This window comes from Sceloporus undulatus, chromosome 2, assembly GCF_019175285.1.
Source record: "Sceloporus undulatus isolate JIND9_A2432 ecotype Alabama chromosome 2, SceUnd_v1.1, whole genome shotgun sequence".
Classification (NCBI taxonomy): Eukaryota; Metazoa; Chordata; class Lepidosauria; order Squamata; family Phrynosomatidae; genus Sceloporus; species Sceloporus undulatus.
The window spans coordinates 113,088,595-113,108,142 of NC_056523.1; the positions used below are offsets into that span (position 1 = coordinate 113,088,595).

The 19,548-nt window shown below is 41.9% G+C and overlaps 1 protein-coding gene across 7 annotated transcripts in view; it reads left to right on the top strand.

Moving 5' to 3' along the window:
- The window catches only part of PPARGC1B (PPARG coactivator 1 beta), a 161,402-nt gene extending 142,410 nt beyond the window's left edge, over positions 1 to 18,992 (top strand). For 4 of the 7 annotated variants that reach the window (XM_042455794.1, XM_042455798.1, XM_042455797.1 and 1 more), the window contains 7 exons: positions 415 to 451; positions 1,301 to 1,365; positions 1,812 to 2,601; positions 3,909 to 3,987; positions 5,428 to 5,549; positions 9,514 to 9,668; positions 10,861 to 18,992. In XM_042455794.1, coding sequence (XP_042311728.1) covers positions 415 to 451; positions 1,301 to 1,365; positions 1,812 to 2,601; positions 3,909 to 3,987; positions 5,428 to 5,549; positions 9,514 to 9,668; positions 10,861 to 10,967 — 1,355 coding nt within the window. In that variant the 3' untranslated portion in view covers positions 10,968 to 18,992. Of the gene's footprint in view, positions 1 to 414; positions 452 to 1,300; positions 1,366 to 1,811; positions 2,602 to 3,843; positions 3,988 to 5,427; positions 5,550 to 9,513; positions 9,772 to 10,860 lie in introns of those variants that run through there. The other 3 variants (XM_042455795.1, XM_042455796.1, XR_006102579.1) reach the window with 3 other exon arrangements.
- The last annotated feature ends 556 nt before the right edge of the window (positions 18,993 to 19,548 follow it).

Consider the following 19,548-nt stretch of genomic DNA (forward strand, 5'->3'; position numbering starts at 1 on the left):
ACAGTTAGCCCCTTTTCTTTTTTTTTACTTTTCATTCGTTCTTTGCCCCTTTCACCAACAACTCCTATTTTCAGGGGTTTGAGGTGATGGGTACATTGCAGATTTATATCTTTTTCCTAGTACTGTAGTGTGCATGGGGTCGGGATGGGGTGATTTAAATCAGGGAAACTGCACAAGCAAGTAGGGTTAAGCCCCACCTTTCCAGTCCTTGTGAGGAACATGTGTGGTGTGAGAGATGCTGATATGTTTTTGTCCTGCCAGTAGGCTCCTTATAAGCATCTAATTGAACCCCGTGTGAACATTAGACCACATAGGCCTTTGATCTGACCTAGATTGGCTCCTTCTTATGTTCTTAAGGGCATGGATGTGTCTCTTTTAGTCATTTTGCTTTTCTCTGACCTTTTCTTCTTTCAGAAGCACCAAGGTGTCTGTCGCTGCCCTTGGAACATGTGTAAGTGTCAGATCAAAACAAATCTTTTGTGATTTTTAACCAATGCCTGTATCCACAAATGTACCTATGCATATTTACTCATCCATAATTCAGTTAGATTCCATGAACTGTATCTGTTCCATCTGAGCTGTGTGAGAGAGCATCTCCTGGATGACTTGCAGAAATCTTGCTTATCTGTTCCCTCAAACTTTCAAATGGTTTCTTTTTGATGCAGACTGGTTATGTAGTTTTAGAGCCTTTCAGTGGAAATTCATTGGCTACAGCTTAGATATTACTTCCTGCTGAGAGTGAATGTGGTATGTCCTCATACAGATGAGGGCTTATATGTTTGGAAATGTAGCATGCAGCTGTGCAAATCAGTTGACCCAAGATATTTAACTGACAGTTGACTCGCTGAAGTTGGCCATTTGTGACATTTTGGGACCCTGTAAGGGAGCAGAAAATTCATTTCTCTCCAGCATAAAAATCTTCTTTGTATAATTACTTGGTCTTTACTCATGATGATGATGATCTTTCATCATGGCATGCTGCCAGTAGAGTAAACATTTTCCAAAAGAAGTGAAAATGATGCAACTCTTTGGTTGCTGTTGTGCAACAATTCCAAGCATTTCTCACCATGGCTAGGGGAGATGGGAGCTGCAATCCATCAACAGTTCTATGATTTCCAGATCGGATTTGCAAGGATGTCAACACAGGAGATTGACACTTAAGAGATGAATAGTATAAGTGACCTCCATCAGTGTCATTTTACTTTTATTTCTGTCTGTTTTGTGATGTGAACAATGAATTCTCCATCATTACTCTACACTTCAGCCTTTCAAGTAACCCAACCTTTCCAATCTTCTTTAGAGAACCAGCATTTGGGAAGTGCAACTTTGAACAAGTGCTGACTGTAGAGCTGTGTGGCACTGCAGGTAAGGGCAAGAGTTCATTTCAAGAGGCTGCCACTATAAAGCAGTTCCTTTAAGTTATGGAGAAGGGGTGAGGCAATGGCAAAAAAACAAAAAAAAAAATCCCATTGACCAGAATTTTAACTCCACTATTGGCCACTGACTAGAAGGGAGGGGAATCTAAACAGCACTAAGCACTGTCCTCTCCTCCTCCTGCCCCAGTTCCCCTAAAAAGGTAGCTTCTCAACAGCATGCACCTGTCTAGTGGCCAAATGATCCACTGTCACCCTGTTCTAAAGGCAGGAAGCTAAATATCAACAACAGGGTGTAGTCCAAGACCAACGGCATAGCCAATTATAGGAAATGTGGGAGTGTATAATGAATAATGAGATGGGATTCCTTTGTTACTTTCATACTTCCATGCTGAAAGAGTTTTATCCTCTTCCCCCCCCCTCTCTTGGCGAGAAAAGGTCTCACACCACCAACTACTCCACCATACAAGCCTTCAGAGGAGGACCTGTACAAGCCAGACATTCACCAGACGCCCACAAAGGAAGCAGCTGTCATCACTAGCTCTGAACGACCACTAATGGCAGGTGACCGGGCAACCTTCAGGAAGCACCAGAAGAAGCACCCAGTGCGGACCGAGCTGTATGCCCACCTGAGCCGGGCTGCTGCCAACCCCTTTCAGCCTGAACAACATGGGGTGTTGAAACGCCCTTTCTCACGCTCCTTTGGTGATCATGACTATTGCCAGGTCTTGAAGCCCGAGACCTCACTCCAAAGGAAGGTGCTGAAATCCTGGGTGCCCCCAAGCCATGTGGAAAGCCAGCACAAGCGGAGGGTATCTGATGTACCCCATCAAGAAGAAAGTGAGCAGGCTACTGATGAATCCTCTGCCAAGGATGGCATCAAACAGTTGAGAGACCATGAGATCAGAGCCAGCTTGACAAAACACTTTGGCCTTTTGGACAGTGCCCTGGATGATGGGGAGATGGCCTTTGACAAGACTCCAGAATATGACACTGTTTTTGATGACAGCTGCAGTGAGTTTGGTTCACCACTGGGAGAAGAGGAGGAAGAAGAGGAAGAAGAAGAGGAGGAGGAGGAAGCATGTTGTATAAGTCTATTGGAATCCAAGATGTGTCCATACAAGTGTCCTCTTGCTAAGACTAATTTGCACTACTGTTCCCGAAGCAGGTCTGCTTCAGAATCACCATGCTGCAGATCCAGGTCACCTGCAAGTCGATGGGCTTTGAGGTACAGTTGAGAGTTTGCACAGTCCTTGGAAAAGGGGCTCAAGTAAATTAATGGTGGGCCGATCTTCTGTGAATCACACTGGCTGGCCTTTAAACACTCTTGCATTTGACATCTCATGACAAGTGGCATTTTGAAACAAAGTCACCTGCCGCTTTACTGGTGACCATCCAGTAGCAGTGTAAAGGCAAAGTCCAAGCCTTGTAAGGTTCTCAGGGCAGGGACCTGTCTCTTTTTATTTTACTCTCTGGGGCACCATAAATGTCAATGAAGCTATAAAAACCAGCATGATTTCAGATAACTAATGTGGTGTAATGGCTAGATTGCTGGAAGATCCAAGTGCACATCCACACTGAGCCATGAAATGCACTGCATGATCTTTCCCTCTTTTTCAGATTGACTTGCCTCACAGTATTGTTAGGAAGTGAACAGAAGGTTTTGGAGAGCCATGTGTGCAGCCTTGAGCTCACGGAACATAGGCAAGATGGAAATATCAATATTAATTAAAAAGTAAGAATAGGATCAGTTTAGAAGACATTGGACATTCCCAGAAATCTCACTCATGAATGAGAGGTTAATTTTCACCTGTTCTTCCTTGCATCTCCTGAAGATCTCCAGAAGGTTGGAGGACTTTCAGAAACATCATGAGAAGTAGCTCTAAGGGCTGCAAGTGGAACTGAGAAAAATCACCTCTACTTCCCATTCCCTGAGTAGCAGCCTCTGTTGGCTTGCCAGCCTTTCTGTGAACATGAGTCCTTCCACTCTCAGAAAAGCTGCTGTACCATAGCCAAGATAAAAAGAGACAAAGCACCCAGGAGCACAGAAAAAAATTAAGATCTTTTGCCCACCACATTGGAGGCCAAAGACACAAAATGGTCCATAAAAATATCAAAGACGCAAGCGGATCTACAAAGGTTTTCAGAGTGCACAGAAGATTTTCAGAGTGCATTGGCCTCATTGAACTTCTGTGCTTCTTTTCTTTTCTGGGATCCACTGTATCCCTTTAGTGAAAGGACAAGATTCCTTCTGTTCACAGATGGGCTGGCAGTTCAGTGGATACTTGAAAAATGCTTTCCTCTACTTCCCACCTTGTATTTGGTGCCTTCCTGTTTCCCTTATTTAACTATAGATCCAAGCCTATGTTTCTGAATATCTACCATCTTAGTCCACAGCATTCTAGGTTTATTTTTTAATTGAAAGGTAAGGAATCCTGTAAGTAAGGAGTGTGTTTCTCCTTATTTGTAGTTGCTTGTACTCAGACCAGACAGAATCCATTCAGGACTGAATACTGTGCCTCCTTGTTTGCCTAGATTTGAAAATGGAAAGCAGTGTCAAGATGGAACGATGAGTGACCTGGGGCAGATGGAGAAGAAAACAGAGAAGGCCATTGTAAGTGACCAAGGAGCTTCGGGGAGGGTTGCAGTGAATGAATTCAAAGTCATGTAGCTTCCAGACAGATCAAATGACTTCCTCTTTCTAAAACTCATATCTTCTTGGAAACAAAGCCATTTCCATTCAGCCTCTGCTCAAGATAGGAGTAAAGCAGTACATTGGCTAGTGTCACACTATAACTCTGCCCAAGGCCAATATAAGCAAGAAATAAAAGTAGAAGCAACCGGCAACACATTGAGTTCTTGGCACAGTAAGAATCCTGTGCAGAATTCATCAACATGCACTTTAAGAGCAGCATTGTGGAGGTCTTGCCATTACAGAAGAAAGCTGGGCAAATAAAAGAGAGCTGGTGTGGTGTAGTGATTAGAATGTCAGACTTGAAAGAACCAGGTTCAAGTCTTCATTGAATCAGGGAAGTAACCAGAGGCAACTTGAGACACTTTCTTGCAGGCTGACTGACCTCACAGGATATGAATATAGCTTTGCACTCCTTGGAAGAAAAGGTGGACTGCAAATATAACCAATAAAGGGAGATTAGTAATACAGTGCACCTGCTTCATACGTGGGCGTGCCATATGCAGCTTCCACTTTACGCAGAAGCTGCGCTGCAATTAAATGAATGGGATGTGTGCCCCGCACCGCCACAAGCGCAAGCCCTATTCAATAGAATGGTGCTTGTGCTTATGCGGAATTTGCCTTATGCGGGGGGGGGGGGGGGGGATCCGGAATGGCTCCACTGTATAGACCACAACACTGACATAGCTGAGGAAAACTGTTAACACAGGCTGCAGGGCCTTTTGGTCATACAAACACTGATTCGTCTGCTGATTAAATACATTGCTGTCCCCCTTTACTCCCACCTTAAACTAATGTACTTGAAGGGGCCAGGTTGCCATGTAGTTTTTCATCTAGATTGAGCAAAATTTACAGATATGCCATTTCTTTTTCTCACTTGCACTCTACAGGCCACCATTCCTTGCACCAAACTCACTTGCATCTTTTCCTACCAGACACTGAGTTCTTTGAAAAATTGAAATGACTGGATTGAAAATCTTTTGCATAACATCAGTCACTTAGAAATCAATCTAGCCGTGGCTACCGTACCTCTCAAACAAAGTTGTGAGGGAGTATTTAGCAGGCTTTTCAAATTCATTTCATTGAGGTCCTGATATAATTCTGTAGGGAATTTCCAAAGGAAAGGATGACTAAGAAAGAGGAACAAAGGGGAAAAAAGGATAAAGGTTGTATACTATGCAAGCTACTTGTGAAGAAATAGTTGTAGCAGTCTCTTCCAAGAGCTCTTTGCCAAACAAACTTTGTACATTTGGGACTGGCTTGTTGACAGGTGCTAAAAGGGGGGCAAGAGGTGTCAAATGTTCAGTCATAACAAGTATCTTAGCATGACAGGCCTCAGCAGTCATTCTTGTCCCTGAACAGGGAGAAGGCCGAGTAGTGTACATCAGAAACCTCGCCAACAGTATGAGCTCCACTGAACTGAAGAAGCGCTTTGAAGTGTTTGGGGAGATTGTTGAATGTTGTGTTTTGACCAGGAATAAAAGGTGGGTCAAAGTGGTGCTTCCCTTCCCTCATCAATTAGAATATCTGAGTTTGTTGTTGTTAATTGCCCTCAGTTCATGGCACATTCCCCATCACAATGTATGGATGTGAGAGCTGGACAGTGAAAAAAGCAGATAAAAAGAAAATCAACTCATTTGAGATCTGGTGCTTAAGAAGAGTGCTGAGCATACCATGGACAGCCAAAAAGACAAATGAATGGGTCCTTAGACAGATCAAGCTTGAAATACCCCTAGAAGCCAAGATGATCAAATTGAGGCTGCTGTACTTTGGCCGCATCTTGAGAAGGTATGACTCATTAGGAAAAAAAAATAATGCTGGGAAAGGTTGAAAGTAGTATAAAGAGAGGAAGGCTGTACACCAGATGGCTAGACTCAATTAGGGAGATCATGGGCATGAGTCTGGAAAACTTAAACAGAGCAGTGGAAGACAGGGAGTCTTGGAGATGTCTCATCCACGTCTGATTATTACAGGCCATAGTTTTGAAAACCCGAGTACTGTAAAGATAGCCTGTCTATTCTTGTTAAGTGCCAGTATGGTATAGTGGTTTGAGTGTTCAACTATGACTCTGGAGACCAGGATTTGATTCCCTGCCTGGCCATAGAAACCCCACTCTCATTCCCAGAAAACCCCAAGATAGCATCACCTTGGGGTTGCCATGAATCAGAAGGACACCCCTTCCTAACCCTAGTACATGCCGAGCACGTACTTTTGGGTGGTGTGGAACCCGCTTGAGGAACTTTCAACTGAGCTAAGTTTTAAACAGAACATGTATAAGAAATGGAAAAACGGGAAAATCACAAAAGAGGAGTTCAAACAAATAGCAAGCACGTGTAGGGATAAAGACAGAAAAGCTAAAGCGCAGAATGATCTCAGGTTTGCTAGAGAGGTTAAGAACAACGAAAAGAAAGAAGAAATGGTAGGGTCACTGCATGGAGAAGATGGCAAAATGCTAACAGGGGACAGAGAAAAGGCAGAATTACTCAATACTTTCTTTGCCTCAGTGTTCTCAGAAAAGGAAAAGGGCGCTCAACCTGAGGATAATGGAGAGGACAGACTAGGGGAATTTCAGCACAGAATAGGTAAAGAGATAGTACAGGAATATCTGGTTAATCTAAATGAATATAAATCTCCAGGACCAGATGAACTACATCAAAGGGTATTAAAAGAACTGGCAAAAGTAATATTGGAGCCATTGGCAATAATCTTTGAGAACTCCTGGAGAACAGGAGAAGTCCCAGCAGACTGGAGGAGGGCAAATGTTGTCCCCATCTTCAAAAGGGGGAAAAAAGAGGATCCCAACAATTATCATCCAGTTAGTCTGACATCTATACCAGGAAAGATTCTAGAGCAGATCATTAAACAGAGAGTCTGTGAACATCTAGAAAGCAATGCCATAATAACAAAAAGTCAACATGGGTTTCAGAGAAAGAAGTCATGCCAGACAAACCCGATCTCTTTCTTTGATAAATCTACCAGCTTGTTAGATGAAGGGAATGATGTGGATATAGTATATCTTGATTTCAGTAAGGCCTTTGACAGGGTTCCCCATGACATTTTTGCAAACAAGCTAGTGAAACGTGGGCTAGACAAGGTAACTGTTACATGGATTTGTAATTGGTTGACTGGCCAAAGCCAAAGGGTGCTCAACCATGGCTCCTTTTCATCCTGGAGAGAAGTGACCAGTGGGGTCCCACAGGGCTCTGTCCTGGGCCCAGTACTATTCAACATCTTTATCAATGACCTAGATGACAGAATTGGGAGCATACTTATCAAATTTGCAGATGACACCAAATTAGGAGGAGTAACTAATACCCCAGAAGACAGAATCTAATTCAAAATTATCTGAATAGACTAGAAAGTTGGGCCAAAGTTAACAAAATGAAATTCAACACGGAGAAATGTAAGGTACTGCACTTAGGGTGGAAAAATGAAATGCACAGATATAGGATGGGGGACACCTGGCTGAAAGAGACTACATGTGAAAAGGATTTGGTAGTCTAAGTAGACCACAAGTTGAACATGAGTCAAAAGTGCGATGCGGCACCTAACAAGGTCAGTGCGATTTTAGGCTTCATCAATAGAAGTGTAGTGTCTAGATCAAGGGAAGTAATAGTGTCACTCTATTCTGCTCTGGTCAGGCCCCACCTGGAATATTGTGTTCAGTTCTGGGCACCACAATTTAAAAAGGATGTTGAAAAACTGGAGCGTGTCCAAAGGAGGGCGACTAAAATGGTGAAGGGCCTGGAAACCATGTCCTATGAGGAACAAATTAGGGAGCTGGGGATGTTTAGCCTGGAGACTAGAAGGTTAAGAGGTGATATGATAGCCCTGTTTAAATATTTGAAGGGATGTCATATTGAGGAGGGAGCTGACTTGTTTTCAAGTCTAAATCTAAGACTAAGACCCAGAGCAATGGATGCAAGCTACAGGGAAAGAGATTCCACCTCAACATTAGGAGGAACTTCCTGACAGTAAGGGCTGTTCGACAGTGGAACAAACTCCCTCAGAGTGTAGTGGAATCTCCCTCCTTGGAGGTCTTTAAACAGAGGCTGGATGGCCATCTGTCAGCGATGTGTTGACTGAGATTTCCTGCATGGCAAGGGGGTTGGACTGAATGGCCCTTGCGGTCTCTTCCAACTCTATGATTCTAGTCCAATTACTTGCCTGACAATGAAATTCTGTGCACATCTCCTCATAATTCAGTGAGCCTTACTGCCAGGAAAGTGTGTTTTTCAGGGATGGGCAATTTGTAGCCTTCCCAATGTTACTCAACTTACACCTTTTATCATCCCTAGCCAGGCAAGCCAGTGGTAAAAGATTATGTGAGTTGTAGTGGCCTGCCACATGTTGTCCATTTCTGGTGATCAGACAAGGATACCAACAATACTCCTACTAAACCAAGAACTAAAATAAATAAGCTCATACATTCTAGAGGTAAATTAAACACTCTTGTTTAACACTGTTGTTGGCTGTTTATCGATCCACTTCCTGTATTCCTATGTACTGTATATGTATTATCCTACTTGTGATTATGTATTTTCCCTGGATAATGATTAACCATCCATTATGAAGCCTTGCCCTCCCTCCAGTCCATCTGCCTTGGTCCAGGCCTCGGAGGTTGAGAGGAACTGCTGGACCTCTTACCCTTTCTCGTCACCACTCCCTTCTCCTTCTGTATCATGTCTTTTTTAGATTGTAAGCCTGAGGGCAGGGAACCGTCTAACTAAAAAGATTGCATGTACAGCGCTGTGTAAATTTACAGCGCTTCATAAATAAAGGTTAATAATAATAATAATCTTGGTTTATGAGCGAAGTAGAACTGTCATTCATTTCCTCACCACCTAATTGTCAAGAAAGAAATAATGGTGTCAGGGTTTGAATTTCAATTCATTATCAAACATTTTAGTTTAATGACTCATTTTCTCTTTCTCAATGTATTCTACCTTGTTTGACCATAAAACGATGAGCCCTGTGTTCCTTTGGAGGAAACAGAATTGTACAAATATGCAAAAACAGTACCAAGTAATAACTTTATTCCACAAATAAAATATCATTAAACACGTGAACTTTGAAATCCTCAAGGATTGTTGATTGGGCTGGGCATGAGGCAAGAAATTAAAGAGTCCACAAGTCACTCTACCTAATGTTGAAGCTGCAAGATCTGTAGTTACACAGAATCTGCAAACTTGTGTCAGCTTGAGATGTGGGAATCATTACCTCACAGGAAATAATAACAATTGGCTCCCTCTATCTGTCAATATTGTGGGCTTTGAGTCAGTAGGTGAATTTTCTGTTGCCTTGATTCAACCTGATGAAGATTCCTGAAGATTTTAGTGGTACCCAAAAAGTTGTTACACAATCCTATTTCTGGATTTTGTTCCCTCTCTTTCTCAAATCTTTCATTCTGTGTTCTTGCTGATGCTTACATCCCCTTTTGTTATTCAGGGGAGATAAATATGGCATCATCACGTATCGATGTTCTGAACATGCCGCCTTATCCTTGAAGAATGGTGCCTCCTTGAGGAAAAGAAATGAGCCGTTGTTCCAGCTGTGTGGTGGGAGCTTTGGGCACTTCTTCTGGACCAGATACACTGACTTGGGTGAGGCAGCAACTGTGCTAGGCCAGAGAAAGCCCTTTACACACTACTACTTTTATTTCAGTGTTGCACATGTTAACATGTGTATCATTTAGGGGGTTCAAAGGTGAGAATGATCACTTTCAAAGGGCTTCATAAATAAACTGGAAGTACAAACCTGCTAATATTAAACTAACAAGCTCCCATCAGCATTCTGTGCCAGCTGCAGTTTTTGAAGTATTCTTCAAAGGAAACCCAACACAGTGTGTGTTGCTGTGGTCTATCTGTACACTGTAGTCTTCCTTTCTGGGATGTGAGCAGACCCGCATAAGTCCCACTTCTGTGTTCTTCAGGAAAAATGACAGCATGGCACACTAGCCAAAGTTGTACAAAAATGTTTCTGACCACAGAGACTACCTAATCAGCTAGAAGCAAAGCTTGGGTCCAGAAGGGATTCTTCCCCAAAAGGACTCCTTGTTTAAATTAAGTCTCAGCTCCATGGAACACATTCAGCCCATCCCAGATTCCAGACACTGGTTCAGAACTCTGAAATCTAATGAGAAGGTGAATCTAATGAGAAGATTGGTGGGCATCACCTGCAAACTTATGATGCTATAATTCAAAACTCTGCTCACTTATGTTTGCTAAGAATTCTGCATTCCACCTGTATCAGTCTTTCAGAAATAACTAGTTTGATAATATTTCCATGGTTATACGTTCTCTTTAGGAATTTCTAGGTCCTCCAGCACAATTCTCCTGGAAGTTGACCACAGAGTTGCACTGAAAGACCAAGAGATTCCTAGATAGGTGTTCTCTCAAGTAAAAAAATAGTGTTTTTATTTGCAATTTTTCAATTTCAATGGGGTCCTGCACATCTAAGCACATCATATGTGGAGGGCCCGCTGCAGTTGTAGCCAATGGATAAATATGGCAGTGGTCTCTGGTACACTGGAGGGAAATTGCCAGTCCACTTCATCAGATAGCTTGAGATGCACTGATTTAAGATATCAAATATAATACAGTGTTGTCAGTCAGAACAAATCATATTCCTGTTACCTTGTGTGGGGTATGGCTGAATATACTGTGTAACTGTTTTCACTCTCTGTCCCCTCTACTAAATGCCAATAAAACTGGTGGGATATTGTTGCACATTGTGGTTCTTCTCTGGCCCTGGGTCTTCTTTTCAATAGCACTGATGTTCTGTGTCTCCTGGCAGCAGATTCCAGTACAGAAGAGTCCACCCCAGTCCCGGTTAAAAGCAAATATGAGACCATGGATTTTGACAGCCTGCTGCAGGAGGCCCAGGAGAGTCTGCATCGGTAACAGCCTTAACCTTTGAGGAATACCTCAATACCTCAGTCAAGGCACTTCCAATATGTTTACGTTTCAAAGAATTGATTAAGTATACAACACGAATGAGAGAGAGAGACTGCTGTCCTTTTGAATTGATGTTTACATTGAACAGGCTGCTTCTGTCTGTGAGTCCCCATGGTGTTGATGTTCCACTGCCACACATTAGTATCTTTGCTTCTGACTGGTTGTGTTAGGATGAGCCTGCAAAAGCCTCCTGTCCCTTACCTGCCCACTCTCTTCCTCCTTTGCCCTCCACCCATTTTTCCTACTGGCTCCCTTCCCCACTTCTTCCGTGAAATTGCAGCTGTGTTCACCATTTCTTCTTTTTATTTTCCTTTTTTGTCCGTAGTGTGTGATGATGAAATTGTTAATTGTGAATAGAATCAAGATTGTAAACTAATTTTTAATAGAAGAAAGAAATATATACTTATAATGTATTTATGGCTCAGATGTACTGTAATTCAGATTTATTGTACCGCTTCCTTGATTTTTAACTATGCACTGTAATGCGGCACTTGCTCATCAGCAGATGTGTCCATCCAAAAAGGTGCTCTTCAATTAGCAGCTCACCACAAAATTTATTTCCCCTCCTTGGTGGGACATTCAGCCCTACAAGGGATCACTAAGTAAAGTTGGAGAATTCCCATTCACGTGGGTAAAATGTTGGGCTCTCTGCTCCCCAGTCATTGGCTGCATTAGACATGGCTTACTGTGATTCCACAGCCAAGCTGGCTCTGGATGTATGAATATGAAATTGTTAGATGGTAAATTTTTAAAAATGATATGGCAAGAAAAGTTGTAAGGGATGTTTTCCACTTTCCTTTGCTTCCTGGATTGGCAGTGATCACCAAGAAGTAAAATACCACTGGCTTTCCAAGCCAAGGAAATGGTATGTAAGAAAAGCCATTCCGGTGGTTAGACCAAAGGCCTATGATATCCAACTTCCCAGTTCCCGCAGGTGTGATCCAGATGATTCTGGGAATCCCAGAGGCAAGGCTTGATGACATAGATACATAGTCCTCTGCCATTATTGCCAAAAAGTTAGATTGCCTCTGAACCTGAAAGAAACCTACAATCATTGCTTTCTCCTGGTAACCACTGATAGACATAGCCTTCCTGTAAAAGTTGATGGTGAGACTTAAAAAAATAAATCTGAAAACAATTCCCAGGAGAATTATGCTAAAGTTTTCTTAGCTTTACAGATGACATGATAGATGCCATCATTTCATGAGGTATCTCTACACAATGTTGGAGTTTAGAATCATAGAATCGTAGAGTTGGAAGAGGCTGCAAGGACCATCCAGTCCAACCCCTTGCCATGCAGGAAATCTAAATCAAAGCATCTCTGACAGGTACAGACACATTAAACAATTTGTATGAAGGCCATACATCACATCACTAGTAGCCTCAGGAATAGTATCTTCAGCCATCTGGTCATCTCACCAAAGCAAAATCTCTTCCCTAATAGGGTTTGAAGGACTCTCTCTTCAAGTCCAAAAGGGACCAAGGGCATCCTTGCCTGTGGAGTGGTCATGTATACAAAGTGCTCAGAGATGGCTAGATCTGTGTATCAACATGACATTCCCTATGAGAGGAGCCATATAAGCCATAAAACATAACAGTTATTGCTACAGTTTACTTATTTCATTCACCCTCCCATTCTCCACCAGGAAAGCCATAGATGCTGCTTCCTATTTGCCTGTGGCTGTGTCTTGCTTGTGGCTCTGATCTGGTGTCAGACATGCATGCACACCCTTCCTTGTTTGACTTTATAAAGATTCAAAAACCCAAAGAGTCCTTCAGAACCAGCCTTGTGTAGTGATTAAAATGTTGGACTGGGACTTGAGAGATCCAAGTTGAAGTTCCCATGAAGCCATGAAATGTACAGGGTGGCCTGTTTTTCTCACTCAGCCTGAACTACCTAGTAGGTTTGTTGGGAGAATAACACGGAAAGGAAGAGAGCCATAAACATCACCTTGAGGTCATTGGAGGAGAAATATAATATAAATGTAGCAAAGGCAGGGAGTCAGCACAGAATAATTTAGGGTAATGTAGACAAATTATTTATGGAAAAAAGCAGTCTTTGATGTTGGCTGGGATGCCTGGTAATAGCTTGTATGGTCAGAAACCGGAATAAATTATTAGAAGAAAGATGTTCCTTTTCAGCTGTCACAGTAGGTAAAGCAATTAATTCTTGCTATTCAAGCAGACAGTTCACTGTGCTAAATGAGCAACTTACATGAGGAGTAGGGCTACTCTTGTACTCTCCCTAGATTTAATGTTCAAGGGCATGTGGGGAAGATCAAAAACAACAGGAACATCAAAGAGATAATTCAGATAACTTTGCAAAGCCCTCCAGAAAACACCATGTCTTTTGTTTCATTTTCCCCCCACAAAAAGCTGAGACCTCTGGGATTGCACCATCCCATGTAGATAGACTACAACAGCCTTAATTCTGCCAATAGATAGATATCTCTTCCCTGAAGGTCTCTTTGGCATTAACATGTATTTAATTTGAATCAAATGCCATAGATTGCCAAAGACCCTCAGGCCAAAGGCATGTCATCCAAAGGTTTGCCTGTCCTGTTATCTTGGGAGGGACTTCATGTGTCAGAAACACCACAAGGAGTCAGCTCATGTAACTTACTGCATGCTCAGTAATCTGTTATTTGATTGTTGTATTTATGTCTTTGGATGTGGGGCTTTTACAATAGCAAGAGTTCATTTCATGCAGAAGCTAACGTTATGGTTCGTACACCAAAGTTAACGGTCACTGTATTGGCTGCTGCTGTGTTGCATACACCATCTCTGTTTGGGCAAGGCCAGAAGATCCCGCTCTCTGTAATTTTCCCAAATCAAAGTCTGGGTGACACATCTGCTGTTGACAAGTGCCTCATTGTAGCTCTGCCTTTTTCTGTCTTAGTATTTCCTCAACACAATGATGTTTACATGTGATTGCTATAGAGCTTACTGTAGAATGTACATAGCGACACATTAGGGTGGGTAGGACTGTCCTGTCCTGTGCTGTGCTGATGTTTTCAGAGAACAATCAAACAAATAATAATTATAATAGTAACCACCCCAACAATCAATAAGTGGAATTCTTCCATCTCCTGACTTGGGTTCAAGGGTAGATCAAAGTTCATGACTGGCTTTGGTCAGAGAGATGGAAAATGCATCAAATTTTAAGTATGTTGTTGGATGCAGCAGAGGAGTTGTCATCATTCTGCTCTCTGGGAGGAGTGGCCTTCAGCATGAGTCATTTGCACACATGGCTTTGTACTCAATGGGTTTTGTATCTTGAGTTGCTTTTCAGAGGCTGGATTATACATGCTAGAACATGCCTGTAGTGTGTTCTCGGAGCAGGAAAAAAGAGTCTGTAACGCACATGGCCTCTCATTCCTAGGTATAGGGAGAGGTGCAATAAGTGGTCTTTGCGTTGCCTGAAGCCTATAAAAATATTATTTTATTTTATTTGCAAGAAACTTCACTAGAATTTTATGCAATATGCACACATGTGCACAAACGCACACATATATTAAGGAAAGGTAGCTGTGGTGGTAAAGGAAGGGGCACCAAAACCCCTCTTCCTGCTGCTGGGCACACAGCCAAAGCTGTGAAGCTAGCTGTGTTGAATGTAGAGCCTGAGTAGTATGGTTTGAAAAGCACGCACATTGAATGCTGGTTATGGCAGACCAGTACCTGTGGCTTATTTTAACAGAAGCACAGCTAAATTTGTATTGACTACACAGGGAGCAATACGTGAAAGTTCTTGCCTCTTATTTACTCTTCTAGTAGCTTGGGAAGGTTCACTGTGCAACTGGAGAACTTTAGGGAAGAAGTCTCTGTCAGAGCACAGAGCTTGGACAAGTTGCTTTTTTGGCCCTTGGTCCTCAGAATTGTCACAAGAGTTGTGGCCCCCAAAAGTAATGTTACCAGGGTATTCCAGGAGGGACAGAACACACTAAAGATACTCCTTTTCCCCCCTGTGGAGCAGCACACTGCAGTGCTCTCTATCATGTGCTGCAAGAAGTAGTCCTGGGATTCTGATGATGAAGTCTAGCTCCGTATAGCACAGGAATCTGGACAATCATTTGGGAGCCGTGGAGGTCCTACCCACAAGTCAGATTTACCATGTGAATGTAATTATAATAGACCTATAGAACCTGTGACCCACCAATCCAAACTTATCTAGCTCAAGGCTTGACAAGCCTCCTGACCGTGTTCCTTGCTAGGACTGGGGAATGAAAAATACAATGAAATAAAAATGGGGGAAAGCAGGAATTAATTACTTTTACAAGCTGCAAAGGACCAGTGTGGTGTAATGGTTTGGGCATTGGACTGGGACACTGGGAGACCAGGGTTTGAATCCTGGCTTGGCCATGGAAACCCACTGGATTATCTTGGGCAAGTCACACTCTCTCAGCCTCAGAGAATGGCAATGACAAACCCCCTCTGAAGAAACTTGCCAAGAAAACTCTATGATAGATTTGCATTAGGGTCGCCATAAGTTGGAAATGACTCGAAGGCCAATAACCAAGCTGAAGTAGAATGTGATCCATTTGGTGATTTGTACAGTCCTGGTTCAGAACACAGCGTAAGCATTTTGATCACACTGTAGAGCATGAATTTGTTCTATGTGGAGTGTGGTCTTGGACCTTCCCCCATTGTTCACTGACCAAGCAGGATCCACAATATATGTACACTACTTGCAGAATGCAATTGAGAGCCACAGTTTGGAGCTGGCAAAGGGGAAAGGAACACTAATTTCTTCTGTAGGGCAGGGGGGTTAAAATGACTATGATATCTCAGTATAGCCAAAACTGCCATTCATAAAATATTCAGGCAGATTCTTTCTTAGGGGAGTTCTGTTCAGAACATTTTGACTTCACAGGGACAGAACACGGACACCACACTGCCTGGCTAAGAACAGTGGCAGAGAGGTGTCTATTAGCGAAGGGAAGGTATTTATTGAATGGTCACTTTTTTCAGGAAGAGCATGCACCAATGCTTTTTTCCAACCTGGACTTTTGCAAAGTCTGCCTACATTTCTCCCCCATTCTTTCTCTTAATAACATGAATAATGCCAGCATCCCCATATTTCAGGGGTAGGCCGAGCCATAATAACAAGCCACAGAACAAACCAAGCCCTTGTGAAAGCAGTAAGAGAAACCAAATAAAGATAATTTATTTTCCAGGGAGTTTCGGGGAAAAGGGTGTATTAAGAAAGGCAATCATAAGAGAGACATTTATTTTTTTAAATAGAATTATCTATATATGTAGGTGCCTGCATATATGTATGTGCGTGCGTGTATGCGTGTGTGAGAGAGAAATCTCTTCCTTTATTTTAAATCAGGAAAAAACCTTAAGATAGGAATAAGTCATAAGCCATTTCTTTATCCTTGGACCTTTTAATAAACCTTTGTTTTGTACAAAACACAAAACCAATGAATTGCGCATCTGAAATCTATAGAGGGAGAAAACACCCAAGGTGAAGACAATGAACACAGGAAAGCATAGGAGGGGGGAAATGCAGTTTCACCCTCATCTGATGGGAATAGCCATCTCATACTCCCTCTACCCAGTTTGAGGTATGCTACTCTCATGAAACATTCTTGTCAGCTTCATGTTGAATTTCCATGGGTAGTATTAGATTGTCCAAAAGCCTTAGAACAGTGTGTATGTGTGTATGCATGTATGCACCGAGCACATATATGTGTGACTCTTATTTTCATTTGCTGGATGAAAATAATGTCATTTGTAGCTGAGCAAGTCCTCAGTTTCTTCTTACAGCAGGGTAGTCTGTTCATGACACTTTAGCAATATGACCATATGAAGCCATCAGCTTTCCATTTTCTTTTTTAAAATTAAGATTCGGTGAGGAAAACAGATTGTTTAGGCCTCATTCTCCTCCAGGTACTTTGCAATTGATCTTGACACCTACATTACTGATTCTCATGACTCTCTTTGTGGCCCTTCTAGAAATTTTTGATGTATGATTGCAGGTACCTCTTTGCACTTAAATTGCAGGTACTTTTTCTTCCACTTAAAGTGCAGCACACACCCCAAAATAAACCAAGGGTGAGTGCATTCTGCATTTTACCTCCAAGTTACTGCATATCTACTAATAGCAGTGCCTGGAGGAAATGCACTAGAGGTGATCAAGTACTATGGAGTAAAACCAATTTATTTTAGAATCAATGGTACAAAATATAATACATACACAGGCCCTGTTGCAGATCTGATGCACCTCACATTGGGGTTTCTATAACTTAAGTTGTATCTTGCAACCTGTGTCTGAGCTCACATGATTGAATATGCTCCCTCCACATGGAAAATGATCATGTCAGGGAGATTATGGACATAGGCTCACTAAAGACTAAGATGTCCTACTGCTTGAATCTGGGTTATGTGAATCCATGGAAATAAAAATACAGTAGTAAGGAGTTATCTTTTATCCTGTGATTCAGCTCAAATTCAAGGATGGCCACCTTCAGGGATGTACTATGTGTGTGGGGGGAGGGGGGACAAAATGAAGGAATTGCTCCTCTGCCCCCCCCCCATAAAAATTATTTCAGTCCCCAAACTTTTAGCATTGCAGAGACTAAGACCTAGAACTCTTGTATTTGCATTTTGTCTGTAACTTTGTCTGCCCTTTTCTGTGGTTGCTTAAATTGCAAGGCTAGAAGTTGGAGGACTGAAGGGAAATGATATTGAGGGATGCAGAATTCTTATTTTGGAAGGGCAATGTCCTCATTTTGTTCCCCACCACCACCTGCTACATTCCTGAAAGTGGCCACATGGTCTCAGTCAGCATACGTTTCATGTGCTCTTAACATCCTTGGCCTGGCCTGTGATTCACAGTGTAAATCCAGAGCTTTACAAGTGGAGGACCTGCCCCCATTTTGTTTGCAGATGGAGAGTTGTATCTCCCATAGCATTTTGTAACAGTAGACAGACTGGGGTCAGTCTAGTTTGCACACCGTACTGTGTGCCAAGTTGCACTCAAACCACTGATGTAGGTGCTGATTTTGAAAAAAACCTTATTTTACATTCACATTTTCAGAACACTGTTTCTGGGAAACATATGTTTCATTTATTTATGGAAGAATCTAGGTATGATGTGAATAGCCAGAGGTACCCCCTCCCCACAGAGCCTGGTTTTAGTACAGCAGTTGATGCGTAAGGTATAATTATTTATTGGAGAGTTGGCAGGGGAGAATAATTAATACCACTATTTCAGTGTGTGTTTATGAGTGTGTGTGAGCCAGAGAGAATGAAGGAGACTAAATTGATGCATTTCTTGAGAAGAGTGTAAGAATTTCACCTAAAAAGGGGGCACATTTGCTATGTGTTATTTATAATAAAAGCTAGATTTTACTTTTTGTTTTGGAGATGACACTGCTAATAATTAGAAGGGCCAATTCTGCCTCTCTTTTACAGGTATTAACTAAGTGGTAACTTACTCCTGGATAAGTAAAAGCAGCAGGGTTGGCCCCCTTTCTAATAAATAAAATCAAGCTTTTATTTGTGGTTTTACAAAAAAAAAATTAGTAGAGAATTTTTTATATTTCACTTCATTTCCCCTAGTTTTGTTCTGTTGTGTCCTTATTTATGTAATATACTTTAACCTTTATTGGCATAGATTCTTATGCCTTTCCTTTGTTATTGTCATTTTTTTAAAGAAATATTTCTTTCTAGTGCGATTTCAATGTCTACCTTCTAAATGAGAGAATGTTTTCTTGTATTTTTACATTGTCAGATTCTATAGTTTCGTAGATGATTTAACCAAATTGCTCAATGTATTCTCTATATCTATCCGCTGGGTATATAAAAGTTCTATTTTAAATTGTGTAAATACTTCAGAACTGGCTTCTTTTTGAGACTCCCCTGCTGTGGAGTTACTTGTTTACATCACAAAGACTGTAGAATCTCTACATTCATGTACTGTAAATAGTGAAGTGATCTGCCTATAAATAAATAAACCATAACAAATATCCTATGAAGTCTGTGTTTAATTACAACTCTGTGTGTGGTACGGTGTGTGACTTGAATTGCTCCCAACAAGCTGGGTACTCATTTTACCAACCTATGAAAGGATGGAAGGCTGAGTCAACCTGGAGCCCTCTGGGATCAAACTCACAACATTGTAGCTCCAGTACCGGCATTTAACAACTGTGCCACCAGGGTTCCTGGTCTTTCTTTTGCAAAAAGAAAGTTGGTTCTTAAAAGTTACCTACAGTGTGTGAAAGGCATTTCCATTATCTTTGGAGAGGTCCCTTTGAACAATTTAAACCCAAGAGAAGCCCTTTTTGGAATAGGAGTTGATGAGGAACTGATTTCTACTTTCTTCCTGTTGTTCAAAAAAGGCCTCTCCTGGGCCTAAAATATCTTAGGAAAGCCCCCCAAATGGTGAAAATGCCCTAAAGGGCACTGAGAGCAAAACAAAATTTGTTGTTTGTGGGAGAAGGTGCAGCAGCAATGTGGCCCTTGTATGTCTCATGGGGGTGCTAATGTGTGCCCCCCCCCCCACTCTTCCACATTTGCTCAT